The 23,173-nt window shown below is 42.4% G+C and overlaps 1 protein-coding gene across 1 annotated transcript in view; it reads right to left on the bottom strand.

Moving 5' to 3' along the window:
* Positions 1-287: 287 nt before the first annotated feature.
* fbxw4 (F-box and WD repeat domain containing 4) overlaps positions 288-23,173 on the bottom strand; it is a 293,683-nt gene continuing 270,797 nt past the window's right edge. The window contains exons 19-20 of the mRNA XM_034184427.1: positions 2,167-2,308; positions 288-465 (exon numbers count right to left, since the gene is read on the bottom strand). Of these exons, the coding sequence (XP_034040318.1) occupies positions 316-465; positions 2,167-2,308 (292 nt within the window). The 3' untranslated portion in view covers positions 288-315. The remainder of the gene's footprint in view (positions 466-2,166; positions 2,309-23,173) is intronic.

The following is a 23,173-nucleotide window of genomic DNA, read 5'->3' as shown; positions in this document are numbered from 1 at the left end:
GATCTGTCAACAGAGTCCCACATACAGACGGAGGTGTGACTCACACGCTGTCCATCCACAAGGTCCATCTGCTTCGGATCACAGCTGAAAAAATGTGAACTGGATTTCTCTTGAATTAGAAATCAAACGTGCAGATTGTTATTGTAAAGAGGTCTGGACCTAACACACTGCAAGTGGGACTCAAACTACCTTCAGACACCCACCGACTCCAAACCGCCACAACCCTAACTGTGAAAACCAAGAAAGCGGATAAAGACAAAAGAAGAAAAGCTCAGACGTCTTCATTAAAAACATTTATTGTGAAAATCACCATGTTTATACAAGCGACACACGTGTGTGCGCTCTGGCGCTGTGTCTGAAGTCCAGAGAGTGCAGGGCAGTAGAGAGTGCAGCATACAGGTGAGAGCTGGTGAACCTTAGGCAGTAAACCGGGCTGCTCTCTCGGTCCACACTGAGCTGGAAAAACTGCAACAAAACACACGTTACAATAGTTAATTTTCAAGATGTGCCGCCATCTTGAAACTGAGGCTTCTGGTTAGGGAACCTCTCGCTCCCTAACCGGTTAGCTTCCCTAGCGGCTAACCGATCAGTTGTTATGACGCCTCACGGAGCGGCTAACCGATCGGTTGGTATGACGCCTCACAGAGCAGCTGACCGATCGGTTGTTATGACGCCTCACGGAGCGGCTAATAATGTGATTTTCTGATTGTTTTTTAGATTCTGTCTCTCACAGTTGAAGTGAACCTAAGATAAAAATTACAGACCTCTACATTCTTTGTAGGTGGGAAAACCTGCAAAATCGAGTGGCTCAAATACTTATTTGACTCACAGTATCTTTGTGCAGTTTGGTCCTTTCCTCTTTGCAGCACCTCTCAAGCTCCATCAGGTTGGATGTGGAGTGTTGGTGCACAGACATTTTCAGATCTCTCCAGAGATGTTCAGTTGGATTCAGATCTGGGCTCTGGCTGGGCCACTCAAAGACATTCACAGAGTTGTCCTGAAGCCACTCCTTTGATATCTTGGCTGTGTGTTTAGAGTCACTGTCCTGCTGAAAGATGAACCGTTGCCCCAGAGCGCTCTGGACTTCTTCCATTTACAGATGATGGAGGCCACTGTGCTCACTGGGACCTTCAAAGCAGCAGAAATGTTTCTGTCCCCTTCCCCAGATTTGTGCCTCCAGACAATCCTGTCTCAGAGGTCTACAGACAATTCCTTTGTCTTCATGCTTGGTTTGTGCTCTGACTGTCAGCTGTGGGACCTTATATGTAGACAGGTGTGTGTCTTTCCAAATCATGTCCAATCAACTGAATTTACCCCAGGTGGACTCCAGTTAAGCTGTAGAAACATCTCAAGGATCATCAGTGGAAACAGGAGGTGCCTGAGCTCAATTTGAGCTCATGGCAAAGACTGTGAATACTTCTGGACATGAGATTTCTTAGTGTGTTTATTTTTAATAAATTTGCAAAATTAAAAAAAAAAATCATATTGTCATTATGGGGTACTGTGTGCAGAAGTTTTGGGGGAAAATGAATTTCATTCATTTTGGAAAAAGGCTGTAACATAAAAAAATGTGGAAAAAATGAAGCGCTGTAAATGCTTTCTGGATATGCTGTATGAAAAATTTTAGAATTTTTCTGGAATTCCCAAGCAGTCCTCGGGGGACTATTTTGTGATGGGAAGTTGGGCTTCCTGACTGAATCCTGGGACACTCTGATGAAACATCAGGTTTGACCCCATGGCCCTGTGGTATGTTTCTCTGGGTGTGATCCAACACGTAGGTGCCTCTGACATGAATTCATCTGCTGTTCTGAAACAGTCAGAATTGTTAGTCTGTGAGAAATATTGACTTGTGTGATGTCACTTTGGGGGCCATCCTTCAGAACCATTTCGACTGGTGTGGACAGGAAGAAAGCATTTTTTTAAAATAGGAATTCTGTGTTTTTGGTGGAGTTTCATATTCAATATTTTGAAACAGTGAACAGGTGTGTGTTGTGGTTGGATCCAACAACCTCAGTCCTGATGACCATCATGTGTGCAGTTTTCCCAATTACAAGCTATTGAGGGAAAAGTGGGCGTGTTTTGTCTGCACCTCCAGGAAACACTGGAGAAACAGTCAGTTAACATCCTGGGAAGTGTTCTGTCTTCGAGTGTGACCCTGACACATACCTGAAGGCACCGTGTCTGTCGCTTGTCCCAGAGTCGAACCACGCCGTAGTGGGCGGATCCGCTGGCGATCATGTGATTTCCGTCGGTCTGGATGCAGTACAGAGCGCTGTCATGAGGTTCTTCCCACTCCAACACACACTTCCTGTTGAAAGACGACGGGACAACTGACGGTAATCCAACGTGGGCATTTCATTTACAGCATTCCACGCGTCCGGAAAAACCTTCTCCACAGTCCTCAACATATTTAACTGATGTTTTTTAAATTGGTGTCATGATTCAATTTTCATATAACACCATACAAAATAAATAAACACAACACTTTTGGTTTTACTCTGGTTTTTCATGAGCTGAAACTCAAAGAATTAAAACATTTTCTATAGACACAAGAGACCTATTTCTCTCAAATACTGTTCAACGGGCCTCAGGATCTCATCATGGCATCTGTGTGCATTCAAAATGGCATCAATAAAATGCACCTGTTTGTTGTCCATAACATACGCCTGCCTGTACCATAACCCCACCGCCACCACAGGCCACTCCATCCACAACGCTGACGTCAGCAAACCGCCCATGCTGTCTGCTATCTGCCCTGAACAGTGAAAACCAGGATTCATCCTTGAAGAGATCGCCTCTCCAACATGCCAAACACCATCCAATATCAACCTTTGCTCACTGAAGTCGGTTACAACGACGAGCTGCAGTCGGGTCGAGACCCCGATGAGGACGACGAGCAGCAGATGAGTTTCTGACAGAAATTCTTTGGTTCTGCAAACCGATTGTTGCAGCAGCTGTCCAGGTGGCTGGACACCAGGTGGTGTCTCAGACCATCCTGGAGGTGAACACGCTGTATGTGGAGGTCCTGGGCTGGTGTGGTTACACCTGGTCTGCGGTTGTGTGGCCGGTTGGATTCACTGCCAAATTCTGTGAAACGCCTTTGGAGAAGACTTATGGCAGAGAAATGAACATTCAGTTTGCTTGTGTGAAGCACCTTGAGGCAGCTTTGTTGTGATTTGGTGCTATATAAATCAAATAGACTGAACTGAAACTGAATTCATGGGCAACAGCTCTGCTGGACATTCCTGCAGTCAGCAGGCCGACTGCACGCTCCCTCAAAACTTACGACATCTGTGGCATTGCGCTGTGTGACAAAACTGAACATTTCAGAGTGGCCTTTTATTGTGGCCAGCCTAAGGCACACAGTAATCATGCTGTCTAATCAGCATCTTGATCTGCCACACTGTGAGGTGGGATGGATTATCTGGGCTCACTCACACAGATTTAGACAGATTTGTCAACAATATTTGAGAGAAATAGTTCTTTCGTGTTTATAGAAAATGTTTCAGGTCTTTGAATTCAGATCATGAAAAATAACGGCAAAAACAAAAGTGTTGCATTTATATCTGTGTTCAGTGTAAATGTGTCAGGAAGTGTTGGTTGGTTGGAATGTGTAAGTTGGAAACTACTGGGTGTAGAAAAATAAGTACAGGCACACGCCTGGAATCAGCACATCAACACGGTCAACTCAGGGTTTAAATAAAGGACAGCACTCACTGAGTGCACAGTCCCGCCAGAAACAAACACTTAACCCTGGGACGTAGAGGGGAGGAGCTTAATATTGTGAATGAGTTGAAGTATCGGGGGGGGGGGGGGGGGGGGGGGGGGTCGGACTGAACTCCACCACGTGAAAAGGGAGTCAAATAAGGTCATGTTCAACATACAGAACTCCAGACAAATCCGAGCATCTTAGAACAGAAACGTGTTCTTAGAGTCGTTGATATTTTCACCTGGTGAGTATAATTTTACTAACGGGTCTCAAACCAATACGACAACTCTCAAACCAACAGAATCACTTTTTTCTTAAAAAGCCATAAAAATCTGACTTAATAAAGTGCAGTTTCATCATTGTCACATCCTGGAAAGACACGAGCTTCAAAATGTAGAAAATGTTCAAACTTTCAAGTCCACCTGTTCCTGTCCGGCACATTCCCCACATCTACCTGCTGCAGGCGGACCTGGACAATCAACCGTGGGTGGTTGGAGAGATGCCAGGCAGGTGTCCTCCAGGGGTGGGATCAGAGATACGGCTCTACCTGATTTGGCCCCGCCTCCACTCAGTCAGTTTTTCAAACAAGTGGACAGTGGTGGTGGTACAGGAGACTCGACCAAAGTACAGTTTCGGTGCACCACGTTTAGACAGAGTGTCCTCTCAGTGGACAGTGACTGACTTAGGAACAATTCACTGTTATCAATAGGTGTGTTCACCACATATCACACTTAAGAGCCCTTTAACATTATATCTCCTGGAAACTCACAGCTGGAAGTGCTTTCAACACTTTCAGTTTTTATTTATGCTTTTATTTTTTCCTTTAAATGTCTGTATCGTCATATAAAACAGACTGGATCTGGACACAGCGTTCCATTATGTTGTCCTTGTCACTGTCCATCCTGCTCTGGTGTCTTTGTCCTGTCTTTAATTAGTGTAGACGTCCTGTCCTCATGTGCTGATTCCAGCATGTTTACATCATTATTGATGATCATGAACATCCACTGAGCCCATTCAAATAAACCAATGAAGAAATAAACTGTAGGACATTAAAAAAAAAAAATGAAGGACACACATCAACATGGTCAGTTCAGGCTCTAATAGTCCAGTCAGTCTATGAAAAACAGGGGGGTCAAGCCACCACTTATTGAAACAGAATTGATTTCTTCATTAATGGGTGCAGAAATGCCTCCAGAATAAAACACTAAAAGTCCCCTAAAATCCAAGTAGTGGAACAAAACCTAATTCACTGGAATCTGAGCACACGTACAGGGACAAAACTGATGGATTTTGTGGGCGTCTCCTCAGTACAGTTAAGTTATAAATGTATGAATAACTGACAAAGAATTTATGTTGTCATGCATTCGGATAATTTATTAATGTATAAAAGACCAAATTAAAATGCAATTCAGGTTTCATGACATTTTTCTTTGGTATATTGTGATGATAAATGGATGCACAATGTATTTCCTTATCTACTTTATAAATACATTTACAGGTGTGTAGGGTATATGAACCCTTCCAGTGGCATGGTTGGTGTTTTCTTGCATGAAATAGGACTTGGACTTTGTGTAAAACCGTACTTGAATAATGAAGCCTCAATGTGTGGTATTTTGTAAATAGACCTACTGCCTAGATGTCATTCTTGATTAATTTGATCAACTTTGCAGCTGTTTCTACTTTTCTCTGCAGAATTGTTGTGGCCGTACTCCACATTGTAAGCACATTTCGTTTTTCTTGCCATTGATTTCAGTGATGATTGTCTCATTTCCAAAGTGTTTCTGTGTCTGTTCTTTCATGTGAGTAAAGCTGTTCCAGTCAGGCAGCTTTCCACTGACTGTGATCTGCTCCTCATCACCTTGTTGCAGATATTCTATGACCTTTGCAAAAGCGTCTGTTCGTACTGCATCTTGTGTTCGACCAAGTTGAAAACATTTGGTATTTGTATCATCGGGGTCTATTTTTTAGGGATCTGCTTAGTTCTAAACGGCGTCTGCTGCAGGTCAGTCAGAGACGAGCTCCAGCCGTGACTTCAGCTGAAGACTCCCGTCATCCTTTCTGTCCTCATGCAGCTAAGGCTGTGGTTTTGAAGTCACATGTCCTGACGTGTGAGTTTATCTTAGATTACATTAGATAAGCCTTTATTCATCCCTCAATCGGGAAATTTCAGATTACCACACTCCACATTCCACATACAAACAGCAATTGATCTACAATTATTACTTGTTTACCGTAATAATGGCACAGATCAGAATTAGGACAACACATATATATTTGACATTGTTTATGTGCACTAAACTTGAAACAGTCCGTTTTCCAATTGAGGCGATGTGAGTGTGTTGGTAGCCGCTGCAACTGTCAAGTCGCGCTGCCTGCCAGCTTGGGAAAGAATGGAGGCCAGCCACAGGAAGGGAGGGGCAGGAAAGAGATGAGAGGAGAAAACTGGAGCATGCTTCAGTCCATGTGTAAATCTGTCAGTTTATTGTCCTTGTGGGTTGAGATAAGAATGGAGCCGCATAATCTCACCAGAGCCTGGATAGATTCCTCTGGAGGTAAACAGTGGGCTAGATAGCTTGTAGTGTTGCAGCCGAGCAGTGAAAAACACTATTAACAGTTCCACTCGCACAGCCAAATCCCAATTATGAATTAAGAATATTCCCAATATTGAATTAAGAATATTCACTGGCCTCCGGAACCTTCAGCTTCAACTGCAAGGCACGCATCAGCTCCAAGGTGTCATCCAATTTGCGTCTGAGTTCAAGAGTCAACGCAGAATGCACTGCTTTGCCCACCTCGTTAATCATGACGGACAAGCGAGGGCCCGTGGTTCTTGATGCCGCCGTCTTGCCAATTTTCTGGTAGATCAGAGCAGCACATAAGCCAAAAAGTACCAGCCCTGCTACCATGAGACCAAAAATGAATAGGTCCTCGACATCCTCAACGGAGAAAGGCGCCAAGCATGCAACACGCCAGGAACTCCAGGAGTCGAGGACATAGCCCGCGGGATATGTTCCATCTCTGCAGGTAGGATCCCCCGGTCCTGACCTTCTTGTAGAAAAAATGGTGTCAATAGCGTTCAGAGACCAGCTGATCAATTCCATGGTTAATCCAATAGTAGTCCAATAGATCCAGAATCCAATATAGTTTTGCGGAATTCACAGTCTGGTGAAGTAGGGACTTGAAGGTTAAAAGCAGAGAGATAAGGGAGAGTGGAGGAGATGTGACCGCCCTCGTCAGAGTCCCAAGCTGATTTATGAGGATGAAATCCTTCATAAATAGCTTCTGTTCCACAAGAAAAGACAGTTTCTCTTCTAGTCAAATGGTTTTTCAGCAGAGCTCAGTTCAGTTTGTGTGTCCTCTCCTCATAAGCTTCATTTCCTCTTTTGCGGTTATGAGCCTCAAAGCCGGTGTTGCCGACTGAATGTCCCCCTAAAAACCAGTCAGCCCTGCCTTCACTGCGCATGTGTCATTTGGGATGATGACCAATAGGGTCATCACGGCGCCCTCTTAGGCAGACGTGTTTGCTCGCCCTGCACCTGGATGTCATGTTTTTATTTTTATCTTTTTCTTTATTGTATGTTTTCTTCTGTTTTTAATCGTCACACACTGCTGACTTATAATAGATGGGCACTTCTGGACATTGCTCTGCACAGTGTGGATTTATTGGATATATTCTGCCTGAACTGTGACTTGTCCGGCCATATAGTCACCAACATCATCCTCAGGAGGGCCCTGAGACATCAGCCTCATGTGAGTGTGCAGACCCGAGGACAGTGCTGAGGAGATGGCAGCACAAGCCTGGTAAGAGAGGCGGGGTCCATGCTTGGCTAAAGGCTCGTCCGAACAGACCACCGCTTCCCAGCCTCCTGTTAGCTAACGTGTGGTCTCTGGAGAACAAACTGGACGAACTATGAGCTCGGATTACATCGCAGAGGGAGACAACAGAGTGTTGTGCTCTTATTTTCTCCGAAACCTGGCTTCTAGAGAACGTCCCGGACTCCGCTGTTCAGCTGGAGAACCATTCATTGTACCGGGGGGGGGGGGGGGGGGGGGCTCTGGTAAGACAGCAGGGGGAGGTGTGTGTGTGTGTCTGGAGTGTTTACTGTGGAGATGCCGTCCCTTTTATCTACCAAAGCAATTCACATGTGTGTTTTTGGCTGCTGTTTATATCCATCAGCGCGCTAATGACGTCATCTGCGCACTGGAGGCGTCTTATACTGATGCTGTTTTTATTGTGGCTGGTGATGGACTGTACTCCCTAAATACCACCACCATGTGGACATTCCCACCTGGGCCAAAAACACCTTGGACCATGTGTGCAGTAGTATACATGGTGCACTACGGTCCGCATCCCCCCTTTGGAGACTCTGATCACATCTCCTTGGTTCTGTATCCGGCCTACAGGCAGGACTCAAACAGTCTAATCCTGTCATCAGACAGGTTAAGCTGTGGACAGCAGAGGCTGAGAGGACTCTGCAGGACTGTCTGGCTACAACAGACTGGGATGTGTTTCAGGCTGCAGCCACGTTAGTGTAGAGGACTACGCCGAGGATGTGACTGGGTACATTAGTACTTGTGTAGAGAACATCGTGCCCACCATGCAAGTCAGGAAGTTTCCCAAACAGAAGCTCTGGGTTAACAGGTCTGTACACCACGTGCTGCGTGCTCGATCGTCTGCATTTAGATCTGGAAATGAAGCTGAGTACAAAGCTGTGCAGTACAGACTGTAGAAGGCCGTAAGAGCAGCCAAAAGACAGTACAGAGAGAGGACGGAGGATTTCTACTCTCATGCTGATCCCAGGAGGATGTGGCAATGCCTGGACCACATCACGGACTTTAGGACTGAATCTAGAACCATCCATATCAGTTCTTCAGACAGTCTGCCAGATGACCTCCATGTGTTCTACACACACTTTGAGAGTCCCTCCCCCCCATTACCTCAGAATACATACACACCACAGTCACTTTAGCCACCCAACCTCCCTCCCCCGAGGTAGTCAGGACACCAGCCCAGGTACTTAAAGCCCTGAGGAGCATCCAGCCCCAGAAAGCTGCTGGGCTGGACAATATACCTGGACGCGCCCTCAGAACTTGTGCTAAGGAGCTGGCTGATGTTCTTACATCCATTTTCAACCTTTCCTTCAGTCAAGGCATTGTTCCCCCGTTACACGATCACCACCGTTGAAGAACCCCCCATTCTGTCTGAATGATTTTCGGCCAGTAGCACTTACTCCAGTCATTATGAAGTGCTTTGACAGAGTGGTACTGGCCCACAATCAGAGCGGTACACCGGATACTACTGATCCCTTGCAGTAAACCTACAGACACAATAGGTCCACCTCCAAAACAATCGCAGCTGCTCTTCACATTTCCCTCTCTCACTTGGAAAATAGAGACTCCTACATCAGGATACTCTTTACTGACTACAGTTCTGCCCCCCACAAACTCACTCACAAATTGTCAGGACCCACGAGCTGTGACTGGCTCCTGGATTTCCTGACCGGCAGGCCTCAGTCTGTCAGGATTGGGAACAGGACTTCAGCCAGCATCACCATCAACATTGGAACCCCACAGGGCTGTGTCCTTAGCCCTATTCTCTACACCCTGTTCACCTATGACTGTGTCGCCTCCCACCCTGACAACACCATCCTGAAGTTTGCTGACGACACTGCGGTGACAGGATGTATCACTGGCGGCGATGAAGCAGCCTACAGGAGGGAGGTGGACAGTCTGGTGACATGGTGTGGGGACAATAACCTCACTCTCAACACAGACAAGACCAAGGAGATGATACTGGACATGAGGAAGAAGAGGGAACCTTATCAGCCACTGTTTATCAGAGACCTTGAAGTGGAGAGGGTGAGCAGCTATAAATATTTGGGGGTCCACATCAGTGATGACCTCACCTGGACACTGAACACCACACGGGTGGTGAGGAGCGGCTGTACTTTCTGAGGAGACTGAGGAAATTTGGCATGTCACCCAAGATCCTCGGCAACTTCTAACGCTGCATTATTGAGTCCGTCCTCACCACCTGCACCACTGTGTGGTACGGCAGCTCAACTGTGAAGGACCACAAACACCTGCAGATAGTGGTAAGGACTGTGTCTAAGATCATCAGGACACCACAACCCTCTGTGTTTGTGGGGGGCCAACGCCGAGTCCACAGGAGAGCTGCCTAAATGATCAGAGACTCTACACCCCCAGCATGTTCTGGTCTCACTTTTCCCGTCAGGCCGGAGATACACGAGTGTGCGATGCAGGACCACCAGACTCAAGAACTCTTTTTTTCTGTGGCTAACAGACTGTTAAACAGTTGTTCCGAGAGCCCCCACTTTTATAGTGCCCCCCACATTTACACACATTGCTTATTTATCTTTCATGTACATATTTTATCCTGAGATTTATACTTAGATTTATTTTACTGATATTGCTTTTCTTTCTTTTTGACATTCAGTGTAGTGTGGCAAAGTAAGAACTTCACTGAGCACGGAAACGTGTTCCTTTAATGTGCATATGACAACAAAGCTCCAGTTGAGTTGAGCTGAATTTGGACCAAAGCAGCACATTTGAGTTTGACTCTCTTCACCGAAAGCGATCAAAGGGAATAATGTGATTATTAACCATCAGATGACAAAGTAAAATCACTGGAGGCAGTTTGAAGCAGAAACGAGGTGATAATCTGTGAACCGCGACTGACGCTCTGAAGTGACACATGCAGTGAAGACTGGGGGGGGGGGGGATTTTTTTATGGGGGACCGTGCAGTCGGCGACACCGGACTGCCTACAGAGTTCTTTGCGACATTCAAGGTGCACATTTTGTCCAGGCACTGTTACTGTGCCTCTTCCATCACTGTCTTTCTGAATGCTTTCACATCCTTTTGTTGTAAGTTTTGCACAAGCTTGACTTTCTAACACAGATTTATTGCAGACTGGGCGCTGGAGCTCCTCCATCTTATTCAATCTGAAACAAAAATGACCATTAGGGCTGTCACAATTATTACAATATTCGCCAATCGCTTATTTTTCATATTCGCGATTACCGTGAATTATTTATTTTATCCACAAAGCATAAAATGACTCAGAATCTGACGTCATTGTGCTCCAGCCTTGATCACTCTGTTTTGCTCTCGTCTTAAGGTAGGACAATAAGATGGAGGCTGAGGAGCGATCCGTCCTGCCGTTTGGATAAGACGGCCGATTAAAACAGTGACTGTCTTCTTCAAAAGCCGTCTAAAATGCAGAGTTTACCAAAGGAGCTGTCGGTGTGTGTGTCTGTGTGTGTGTGTGTGTGCGCGGAGTCAACAGGCTGCAGACTGCGAGGGAGGGGGTGGGGGAGGGAGATTCCTGAATGGAGGCGCGACACCTTACAGTCTGAGAACCATCAGTGCGCATTCAGCACGGAGCAGAGAGAGGATTTTAACCCGAGTGAACATGTAAAAAAAACAAACAAAAAACAAAACCTGGAGCTGCCTTTACTTCTCTCTGAACTTTCTCTAAAGGTGTGATTCTGCCGTTACCGTCCTGTTCACACCATGTGCGCATCGTATACTGAATTTATGAGATCATGAGATGAAATAAACGGTCAAATATCTTTAAAAACCCTAACGTGGAGAGGCACAGATCACAATAAGCAGGTGAGAACTCTAAACTTTAACAGCTGTTATTTTCCAAAGGTATTTATTTGTTCAATATGGGCTTAATATAGTGTTTATGATGAGGGGAAACAATTTCAGAAATGCAACAGAAACAACCACAAATCAGAAAAAGTTGGGACTGTATGTAAAATGAAGATAAAATAAAAATGTTGCACCATTCCCAGTTTCTCCACTCACAGAAGCCAAACGTTCTTCCAGAGTTGTGTAATTATACTACAATAGTAGAATATAAAGAAGGGAAAAAAGAAAAAAAAAAATAGACAATATATTCGTCAATTGCAATTATATTTGTCTGACAATTAATCGTCTCCAGAAATTCCTAATCCCTACAGCCCTACTGATCATCACACCTCCACCACACATATGCAAAACATTATTATTTAACTGGAGTGGGCTAGTTAAGCCAGAGAGAACTGCAATATTATAATGATTTGGCAGCCATTTTTAAATGTGTTAATTGAGGCCCTTGCTGAGATATTGCTGAGATATTGTTACTTGGCCCCAAAAAATGTCACTTTACACACCGCAGTTGTCCCTCTAGATGTCCTTATTGCAATGAAAAGTGATCAGTTCAAAGGGAGAGGTTCCCTTTGAACTTTCAGAGCAGCAGAGCAGACAGTCGGCGTTTGTACTGTTTGTTACAGCCCATGGTTGTGTCCAGAGTCTGCTGGCAGGGCCAGCAGCCGTGTCGGTGTCCCCATCGAGCTCCGAGGCCCGTCTGAGGTGCTTAGCCAAGTCAGAGGCTCGTCTTGGCCTGTCGGAGGCTAAGCTAGGCTAACTTAGCGTTGGTAAGCTAGCTTTCAGAAGTTCGGGAACAGCAGTAGTGTGATTTCTCTTTAATCAAGATCTACTGCGTAAAATTTTTTCAAAAAGACATGGACGAATTAAAGGAGGACATGAACATGTTATCTGCAGAAATGGCTTCTTTGATGAAGCAGAACCACGTCATCACAGAACTGCTGGGAGAAATCAAACAGCTAAAGTGACAAAATACTGAATATCAACAGAAAATTTTATATCTGGAAAATCGGGTGTCTGACTTGTCTCTGGATTAAAAATCAAACCAAGGTCCTTTTCACAGGCGGTAAGGGGAGTTACTGCTGAGGACGGCGGTCAAGAGGAAACCACGGAGGAACAGGTGACTGCATTCCTCCATAGTAAACATATCGACATTAACATCGAAAATATCGAAGCATGTCACACTCTGTCAACCCGCAACAACACGTCCGCTCCAGTAATCATTGTTCATTTTGCAAACAGAAGGCATGAGGTTGAACTGCTCAAACAGGAAAGGAAGCTGAAAAGCACAAACATTTATATCAACGAACATCCTACGAAAAATAACACGGACATCACCAGGAAAGCAAGGCTGCTTAAAAAACAGGACAAACTAAACTCAGTCTGGGTCACAAACTGTCAGGTTTTTAATCAAACCGAAGGATGCTCCTGAAAATGTCAGAAGACTGTGCATCAGGAACATGAGTCAGTCAGAACGCTTTGAATAAGGACATTTCTTCATCTGTTAAGGGACTAATTCTGAGAGACTCTACACCATGTTTAGGTTTACACCAGGAACTTAGTTTTGCTATATTGCTTTTCTCAGACTTTCATTTAATATGACAACCAAGTTATCACAACTTATTCCTGCACAGGAGTTCAATTTAAACATTTTTAAGACACAGAATACAGATTTCATAATATCGAAAATAATATTGATCCTGATTGGGTTTTTTTCGTGAAAATATTACTCATCACTGTAAATACTTTACTGAAGAACAACTGAAGGATTGTTCTTTGACAAATGGGATTTTCTCCATAATACATTTTAATAGTAGAAGTCTTCTCCTGAACTTTTCAAAAATTCAGGACTGCTTAAACATTTTTCTGTTACTGCGATTACTGAGACTTGGTTGAGAGAGGAACTGGTTGACTCTGTCCAGCTTGAGAGATATGATTTTTCTTTGCCACAAATAGGATGAAAAAATGGGGTGGTGGCAAGGCACTTTATGTATGTTCAAATTATCAAAGTGAAATGATACAAAACATGTCATTTTCTTTGAAAAATAATATGGAATGTATCACAGTGGAAATTAAATGTGACAAATCAAAAAAACATAATTATAAGCTGTGTTTATAGAGCTCCGGAGTCAAATATAGATATTTTTGTGGATAAATTGACTGAAATGTACAACACAATTAACCTCTTAAACCCTAGAGTCCCCAAATTTGGGGACTTGCCCTGTTTTGGAACATTTGAACACTCATAACTAACCAATGCTGACACCAACATACACTTATTATATACATCAAAATGTCAAGTGAAGTCTCCTCTACAAAAGTGTCCACTTCAATCACATATCAACTAACCACAGCTGAAACGCCAAGCAAATAAAGACATAAATCAGAATTCATTTTTTGGGAAAAAAAAACAAAACTCATTTACTCCTACCAAGTATTATTTACTTTCATTTTTTTTTTTTTGCATCCACAACATCCCCTAGGCCCTGTCTTTTAGCTGATCCAAACTTTTGCATTTTTGACCTTGTACAAGTTGAGAAATAAATCATAATGTATGGGTATGTGATTTTGGCTAAACAGGCTCAAGGGCTTAATCAATCAATCAATTCAATCAATCAATTTTTTTATATAGCGCCAAATCACAACAAACAGTTGCCCCAAGGCGCTTTATATTGTAAGGCAAGGCCATACAATAATTATGTAAAACCCCAACGGTCAAAACGACCCCCTGTGAGCAAGCACTTGGCTACAGTGGGAAGGAAAAACTCCCTTTTAACAGGAAGAAACCTCCAGCAGAACCAGGCTCAGGGAGGGGCAGTCTTCTGCTGGGACTGGTTGGGGCTGAGGCAGAGAACCAGGAAAAAGACATGCTGTGGAGGGGAGCAGAGATCGATCACTAATGATTAAATGCAGAGTGGTGCATACAGAGCAAAAAGAGAAAGAAACAGTGCATCATGGGAACCCCCCAGCAGTCTACGTCTATAGCAGCATAACTAAGGGATGGTTCAGGGTCACCTGATCCAGCCCTAACTATAAGCTTAGCAAAAAGGAAAGTTTTAAGCCTAATCTTAAAAGTAGAGAGGGTGTCTGTCTCCCTGATCTGAATTGGGAGCTGGTTCCACAGGAGAGGAGCCTGAAAGCTGAAGGCTCTGCCTCCCATTCTACTCTTACAAACCCTAGGAACTACAAGTAAGCCTGCAGTCTGAGAGTGAAGCGCTCTATTGGGGTGATATGGTACTACGAGGTCCCTAAGATAAGATGGGACCTGATTATTCAAAACCTTATAAGTAAGAAGAAGAACTTTAAATTCTATTCTAGAATTAACAGGAAGCCAATGAAGAGAGGCCAATATGGGTGAGATATGCTCTCTCCTTCTAGTCCCCGTCAGTACTCTAGCTGCAGCATTTTGAATTAACTGAAGGCTTTTTAGGGAACTTTTAGGACAACCTGATAATAATGAATTACAATAGTCCAGCTTAGAGGAAATAAATGCATGAATTAGTTTTTCAGCATCACTCTGAGACAAGACCTTTCTGATTTTAGAGATATTGCGTAAATGCAAAAAAGCAGTCCTACATATTTGTTTAATATGCGCTTTGAATGACATATCCTGATCAAAAATGACTCCACGATTTCTCACAGTATTACTAGAGGTCAGGGTAATGCCATCCAGAGTAAGGATCTGGTTAGACACCATGTTTCTAAGATTTGTGGGGCCAAGTACAATAACCTCAGTTTTATCTGAGTTTAAAAGCAGAAATTAGAGGTCATCCATGTCTTTATGTCTGTAAGACAATCCTGCAGTTTAGCTAATTGGTGTGTGTCGTCTGGCTTCATGGATAGATAAAGCTGGGTATCATCTGCGTAACAATGAAAATTTAAGCAATACCGTCTAATAATACTGCCTAAGGGAAGCATATATAAAGTGAATAAAATTGGTCCTAGCACAGAACCTTGTGGAACTCCATAATTAACTTTAGTCTGTGAAGAAGATTCCCCATTTACATGAACAAATTGTAATCTATTAGACAAATATGATTCAAACCACCGCAGCGCAGTGCCTTTAATACCTATGGCATGCTCTAATCTCTGTAATAAAATTTTATGGTCAACAGTATCAAAAGCAGCACTGAGGTCTAACAGAACAAGCACAGAGATGAGTCCACTGTCCGAGGCCATAAGAAGATCATTTGTAACCTTCACTAATGCTGTTTCTGTACTATGATGAATTCTAAAACCTGACTGAAACTCTTCAAATAGACCATTCCTCTGCAGATGATCAGTTAGCTGTTTTACAACTACCCTTTCAAGAATTTTTGAGAGAAAAGGAAGGTTGGAGATTGGCCTATAATTAGCTAAGATAGCTGGGTCAAGTGATGGCTTTTTAAGTAATGGTTTAATTACTGCCACCTTAAAAGCCTGTGGTACATAGCCAACTAACAAAGATAGATTGATCATATTTAAGATCAAAGCATTAAATAATGGTAGGGCTTCCTTGAGCAGCCTAGTAGGAATGGGGTCTAATAAACATGTTGATGGTTTGGATGAAGTAACTAATGAAAATAACTCAGACAGAACAATCGGAGAGAAAGAGTCTAACCAAATACCGGCATCACTGAAAGCAGCCAAAGATAACGATACGTCTTTGGGATGGTTATGAGTAATTTTTTCTCTAATAGTTAAAATTTTATTAGCAAAGAAAGTCATGAAGTCATTACTAGTTAAAGTTAATGGAATACTCAGCTCAATAGAGCTCTGACTCTTTGTCAGCCTGGCTACAGTGCTGAAAAGAAACCTGGGGTTGTTCTTATTTCTTCAATTAGTGATGAGTACAAAGATGTCCTAGCTTTACGGAGGGCTTTTTTATAGAGCAACAGACTCTTTTTCCAGGCTAAGTGAAGATCTTCTAAATTAGTGAGACGCCATTTCCTCTCCAACTTACGGGTTATCTGCTTTAAGCTACGAGTTTGTGAGTTATACCACGGAGTCAGGCACTTCTGATTTAAAGCTCTCTTTTTTAGAGGAGCTACAGCATCCAAAGTTGTCTTCAATGAGGATGTAAAACTATTGACGAGATACTCTATCTCACTTACAGAGTTTAGGTAGCTACTCTGCACTGTGTTGGTATATGGCATTAGAGAACATAAAGAAGGAATCATATCCTTAAACCTAGTTGCAGCGCTTTCTGAAAGACTTCTAGTGTAATGAAACTTATTCCCCACTGCTGGGTAGTCCATCAGGGTAAATGTAAATGTTATTAAGAAATGATCAGACAGAAGGGAGTTTTCAGGGAATACTGTTAAGTCTTCTATTTCCATACCATAAGTCAGAACAAGATCTAAGATATGATTAAAGTGGCGGGTGGACTCATTTACTTTTTGAGCAAAGCCAATAGAGTCTAATAATAGATTAAATGCAGTGTTGAGGCTGTCATTCTCAGCATCTGTGTGGATGTTAAAATCGCCCACTATAATTATCTTATCTGAGCTAAGCACTAAGTCAGACAAAAGGTCTGAAAATTCACAGAGAAACTCACAGTAACGACCAGGTGGACGATAGATAATAACAAATAAAACTGGTTTTTGGGACTTCCAATTTGGATGGACAAGACTAAGAGTCAAGCTTTCAAATGAATTAAAGCTCTGTCTGGGTTTTTGATTAATTAATAAGCTGGAATGGAAGATTGCTGCTAATCCTCCGCCCCGGCCCGTGCTACGAGCATTCTGACAGTTAGTGTGACTCGGGGGTGTTGACTCATTTAAACTAACATATTCATCCTGCTGTAACCAGGTTTCCGTAAGGCAGAATAAATCAATATGTTGATGAATTATTATATCATTTACCAACAGGGACTTAGAAGAGAGAGACCTAATGTTTAATAGACCACATTTAACTGTTTTAGTCTGTGGTGCAGTTGAAGGTGCTATATTATTTTTCTTTTTGAATTTTTATGCTTAAATAGATTTTTGCTGGTTATTGGTAGTCTGGGAGCAGGCACCGTCTCTACGGGGATGGGGTAATGAGGGGATGGCAGGGGGAGAGAAGCTGCAGAGAGGTGTGTAAGACTACAACTCTGCTTCCTGGTCCCAACCCTGGATAGTCACGGTTTGGAGGATTTAAGAAAATTGGCCAAATTTCTAGAAATGAGAGCTGCTCCATCCAAAGTGGGATGGATGCCGTCTCTCCTAACAAGACCAGGTTTTCCCCAGAAGCTTTGCCAATTATCTATGAAGCCCACCTCATTTTCTGGACACCACTCAGACAGCCAGCAATTCAAGGAGAACATGCGGCTAAACATGTCACTCCCGGTCTGATTGGGGAGGGGCCCAGAGAAAACTACAGAGTCCGACATTGTTTTTGCAAAGTTACACACCGATTTAATGTTAATTTTAGTGACCTCCGATTGGCGTAACCAGGTGTCATTACTGCCGACGTGAATTACAATCTTACCAAATTTACGCTTAGCCTTAGCCAGCAGTTTCAAATTTCCTTCAATGTCGCCTGCTCTGGCCCCCGGAAGACAATTGACTATGGTTGCTGGTGTCGCTAACTTCACATTTCGCAAAACAGAGTCGCCAATAACCAGAGTTTGATCCTCGGCGGGTGTGTTGCCGAGTGGGGAAAAACGGTTAGAGATGTGAACGGGTTGGCGGTGTACACGGGGCTTCTGTTTAGGGCTACGCTTCCTCCTCACAGTCACCCAGTCGGCTTGCTTTCCCGGCTGCTCGGGATCTGCCAGGGGGTAACTAACGGCGGCTAAGCTACCTTGGTCCGCACCGACTACAGGGGCCTGGCTAGCTGTAGAATTTTCCACGGTGCGGAGCCGAGTCTCCAATTCGCCCAGCCTGGCCTCCAAAGCTACAAATAAGCTACACTTATTACAAGTACCATTACTGCTAAAGGAGGCCGAGGAATAACTAAACATTTCACACCCAGAGCAGAAAAGTGCGGGAGAGACAGGAGGAGCCGCCATGCTAAATCGGCTAAGAGCTAGTAGCTACGCTAAGCTAGCGGATTCCTAAAAACACGCAAAGTGAATAATGTGTAAATAATTTAGAGGTGATTCAGCAGAAGGAGTGCTTTAGTTAAGGCACGTAAAGATTACACTGGGAAACAAATCGTAATCTAGATAACTAGATCAATCTAACTGCGCAGATTAAACAGCTAACAGATATAGAAAAACACCGCTGTGCTCCGGAACAGGAAGTGATACAATACCGCAGTGAGAGCCAACCACCAGTAGAGGGGTTAATAATAATAATAAGCTTTTATTTCTCTGTGGAGACTTTAATAGACATTTCCTGAATCCTCATGGTCAGTTACAAATAACAGAATTCATAATCTCTGTGTTTTGCATGAGATTGTACCCAGTGATCACACATCCAACTAGGATAACTATGAATACATCGACACTTATCAACAATATATTAACAAATGCTACTGCAGGGAACATAACAGGTGGACGACTCATTAGTGACGTCAGTGATCATTTGCCGATTTTCGTAGCTTTCAAATCATAAGTTGATAAAAATGATCAAAAGGAAACCGCAAATCTCAAGACTACTGAGAACTTCAGAAGGGACTTAATACATCAAGATTGGTGTGATATTTGTAGTGAGGATATTGACAAATCAAATCAAAATCAAATCAAATCAAATTTGATATTGACAAATCATATGAATAATTTATTTCCATTATTTCCAACTTGTATGACAAACATTGCCCGTTTGTGCCAAGAACTGGAAATATGCAAAACCTGATAAACCCTGGATTACAAAGGGACAACCAGAATGCATGTAAAATGAACTTGTTTTGTACAAGCAGTTTATAAAATTCTGAACAAAAGAAGCTGAAAGAAAATATAAGACATCTAAAAACAAATTAACGAACATTATACAATCATGTAAGAAACTGGGGTTTATTGGAAAAAAATAAAACCAAAATTAAAGGCACCTGGAAAATTTAAAAAGAAATCATAAAAAAAAAAGTTTTTAAAGATTATCCATCTTATTTTTATACAGGTTCTGACAAAACCGTAAAAGAAAATCATTTCAATGATTATTTTGTTAATGTGAGTAAAAACATATCAAATTCAATTGTATCCTCAAAAATGTGCTCTTTGGACAACAGCAGAACAATTAATACAACTCTGGATTCAATGTATATTAAAGAAACATATGAAAATGAAATTATTAACATAGTTCACTGCAAAAATTGTCCCTCTCAAAATAAGCCAAAAAAAATCCAAAATCTAGCCAAACTGTCTTGTATTAAGCAAAAAAATGTGCCAATGTGGTAAGAAAAATGTGCTTAGAATTCTCAAACCAGCAAAATGTCTAGGCACTGAATAATCCAAATGTGCCTTAAAACTAGACAGAATTCTTATTTTAAGAATAGCTTCTCTCTTAAAATAAGGAAGACAATCTTGTTCCTTTTGTTGTGTGGGCCGCTGAAGAGGAGGTACTGCTGGCCCACCACCACCAGAGGGCACCCTGCCTGGAGTGCGGGCTCCAGGCACCAGAGGGCGCTGCCGCCTCACAGGAGCAGCCGGGGTGACAGCTGACACTCATCACCCATGACAGCTGTCACCACTCATCGGATCAGCATCGGTATATCAGCAAGACGTCATCTCCACCTCTTTGCCGAGATATCGTTCTACCTGGAAGGTAACGTACCTCAGCTGACTGTTTGACAGTATTCTTTTGTGACTTTGTGCGTTTGTATTGTGGACTACTTTTCCAACGAGAGGTGGAGGTAGCTTTCCTGCCGTACGGATTCCTGGGTGCAAACGCGCCCTCATTTAATTGCTTTTTGTTCCTCGCCAGCAGTACCAGGTCCGACACGCGGAGGCAGTGGCCACCTGGGAGTTTGGGACTTGGCGGCTCCAGTATTCCCGGGGTCTGGTGGCGGAGAAAATCGTGTGGTTCCGGTTCTGCTTTGGACAGGCGTCTCCTATCTTCGAGCCTGCCCACACGACACCTTTGTGAATTGACTCTTGTCTATTGTTGTAATCTGTTGTATTTGTTGTGCACATTCACAACAGTAAAGTATTGTTATTTGACCTATTCCATTGTCCGTTCATTTGCGCCCCCTGTTGTGGGTCCGTGTACCTACACTTTCCCAACACCTTTGCTTGGATGATTTGAAATCCATTGGCTTTCCTTGTTGCTGGTTAAATACAGCTTGATATGAGCTGGAAAAACTTAAGAAAAAGTGAGATACATTTTCCCAAATAAGACATTTGTTCTTGTGTAAAAACGCTTGACAAGATTATTTTTCTATTTAGACAAAAATTAAGCCAAATTTTCTTTAAACAAGTCTTTTTTTACTTTCTTAGATGTCAGTTTTTGCAGTGTTCATAAGCTAAAAGGGGAAAAAAATCAACTGACAGTGACAACCTTGATATGTTTTTAATAAAAATATTACTGATTGTATTGTTAAACCCTTGACTTATATGTGTAATTTGTCATTGATGACCGGGAAATTTCCTTTCAAAATGAAAATGGCTAAGGTGATACCACGATTCAAATTTGGTTTGAAAAGACAAACATGTCGTTTCAAACTACAGGCCAATCTCATTGTTACCACAGTTTTCAAAAATTCTGGAAAAGATTTTTGTAAAGGGGTTGAACGATTTCATAACTAAACATCACATACTCGGTGTAGAGCAGTATGGTTTTAGAAAAAAATCATACTACTTCACTGGCTTTAACTGACTTTGTTGAACAAGTTACAAATGCAACAGAGAAGAAGAAATACACTGTAGGAGTTTTGTTTGATTTGCAGAAAGCATTTAATACCACAGATCACACTTTACTATTGGGCAAATTGCAGAAGTACGGTATTAGAGGACTGGGCCTTGATTGGATAGCTAGCTATTTACACAACAGGTATCAGTGTGTCCATTTTGGGGGGACAATTTCTGAATTTTTGAGGATTACATGTGGGGTGCCCCAGGGTTCAGTCCTTGGGCCGTTACTCTTTCTGTTGTATATTAATGATATAGGTTAGGTTTCCATGTCTGTGAGATGTATTTTGTTTGCTGATGATACGACTGTGTTTGGTAGTGGAGATCATTTGGGACAGCTCCTGGACATGATGGAGAGGGAACTGCAAAAATTTAAACATTGGTTTGATTTAAATAAATTATTGCTTCATTTGGGTAAAACCAAATGTATTATATTTGGAGTTAAGCCCACGAACTTAAGTAGAAACTTATTATTGAATGATGCTGAAACTGAAATAGTAACCATAACCAAGTTTCTTGGAGTTTTTATCCATGATAAATTAAGTTGGAAAACTCATATAAATGATGTTAAATCCAAAATATCAGAAGTTATTGTGATTCTGTATAAAGCACAATACTTCCTCTCCCAGCATTCATTGGTTATGCTGCATCATTCATTGCTTGTCCCACACATGACCTACTGGATTGAGGTATGGGGGGTTATAAGCTTTTGCGTTAGCTGACACCCTTTCAGATGCACAAAACTGGGAAACTGCTCATGAGTTTTTGTTTTCTTTTGTTTTATGAGCGATTCTTTTGTTAAGTATGTGTATGTGCGCGCCAAATAAAAATTCATTCATTCATTCAAACAGCCATTTAAATAATATTATTTTAATTAGGACTCCGATTTAGAGGTTTGAAAACGGTTGTATTGTATTTCCTAGCCCCCAAAATGTCATTTTAGACCCCAGGATTGTCCATCTATCTGCCCTTATTGTAGAATTATGGATATTTTGATCATTTCGGTGACCATTTTGAAATATGTTAATTAGGGCCTTGTCTTAGAGATTTAAAAATGATTTAATTGTATTCTACGGCCACAAAAATGTCAATTTAGACCCCAAGACTGTCATTCTAAGTGTATTAAGGGCAAAGTTATAGCATTTTTATTGTTATGGCGGCCATTTTTTATACAGTGGGGAAAATAAGTATTTGACCCACTGTCAGTTTTGCAGGTTTTCCCACCTACAAAGAATGTAGAGGTCTGTAATTTTTATCGTAGGTACACTTCAACTGTGAGAGACAGAATCTAAAAAATAATCCAGAAAATCACATTGTATGATTTTTAAATAATTTATTTGTATGTTACTGCTGCAAATAAGTATTTGAACACCTACCAACCAGCAAGAATTCTCTCTCACAGACCTGTTAATTATTCTTTAAGAAGCCCTCTTATTCTGCACTCTTTACCTGTATTAATTGCACCTGTTTGAACTTGTTACCTGTATAAAAGACACCTGTTCACACGCTCAATCAATCACACTCCAACCTGTCCACCATAGCCAAGACCAAAGAGCTGTCTAAGGACACCAGGGACAAAACTGTAGACCTGCACAAGGCTGGGATGGACTACAGGACAACAGGCAAGCAGCTTGGTAGAAGACAACAACTGTTATGATTATTTATTAGAAAGTGGAAGAAACACAAGAAGACTGTCAATCTCCCTCAGTCTGGGATTCCATGCAAGATCTCACTTTGTGGGGTAAGGATGATTCTGAGAAAGCTCAGAACTACACAGGAGGACCTGGTCAATGACCTGAAGAGAGCTGGGACCACAGTCACAAAGATTACATTAGTAACACATGATGCTGTCATGGTTTAAAATCCTGCAGGGCAGCAAGGTCCCCCTGCTCAAGCCAGCACATGTCCAGGCCCGTTTGAAGTTCACCAGTGACCATCTGGATGATCCAGAGGAGGCATGGGAGAAGGTCATGTGGTCAGATGAGACCAGAATAGAGCTTTTTGGAACTCAACTCCACTTACCATGTTTAGAAGATGAGA

Source organism: Thalassophryne amazonica, chromosome 13 (assembly GCF_902500255.1).
Source record: "Thalassophryne amazonica chromosome 13, fThaAma1.1, whole genome shotgun sequence".
Taxonomy (NCBI): domain Eukaryota; kingdom Metazoa; phylum Chordata; class Actinopteri; order Batrachoidiformes; family Batrachoididae; genus Thalassophryne; species Thalassophryne amazonica.
This window is presented reverse-complemented; position numbering and strand designations above follow the sequence as displayed.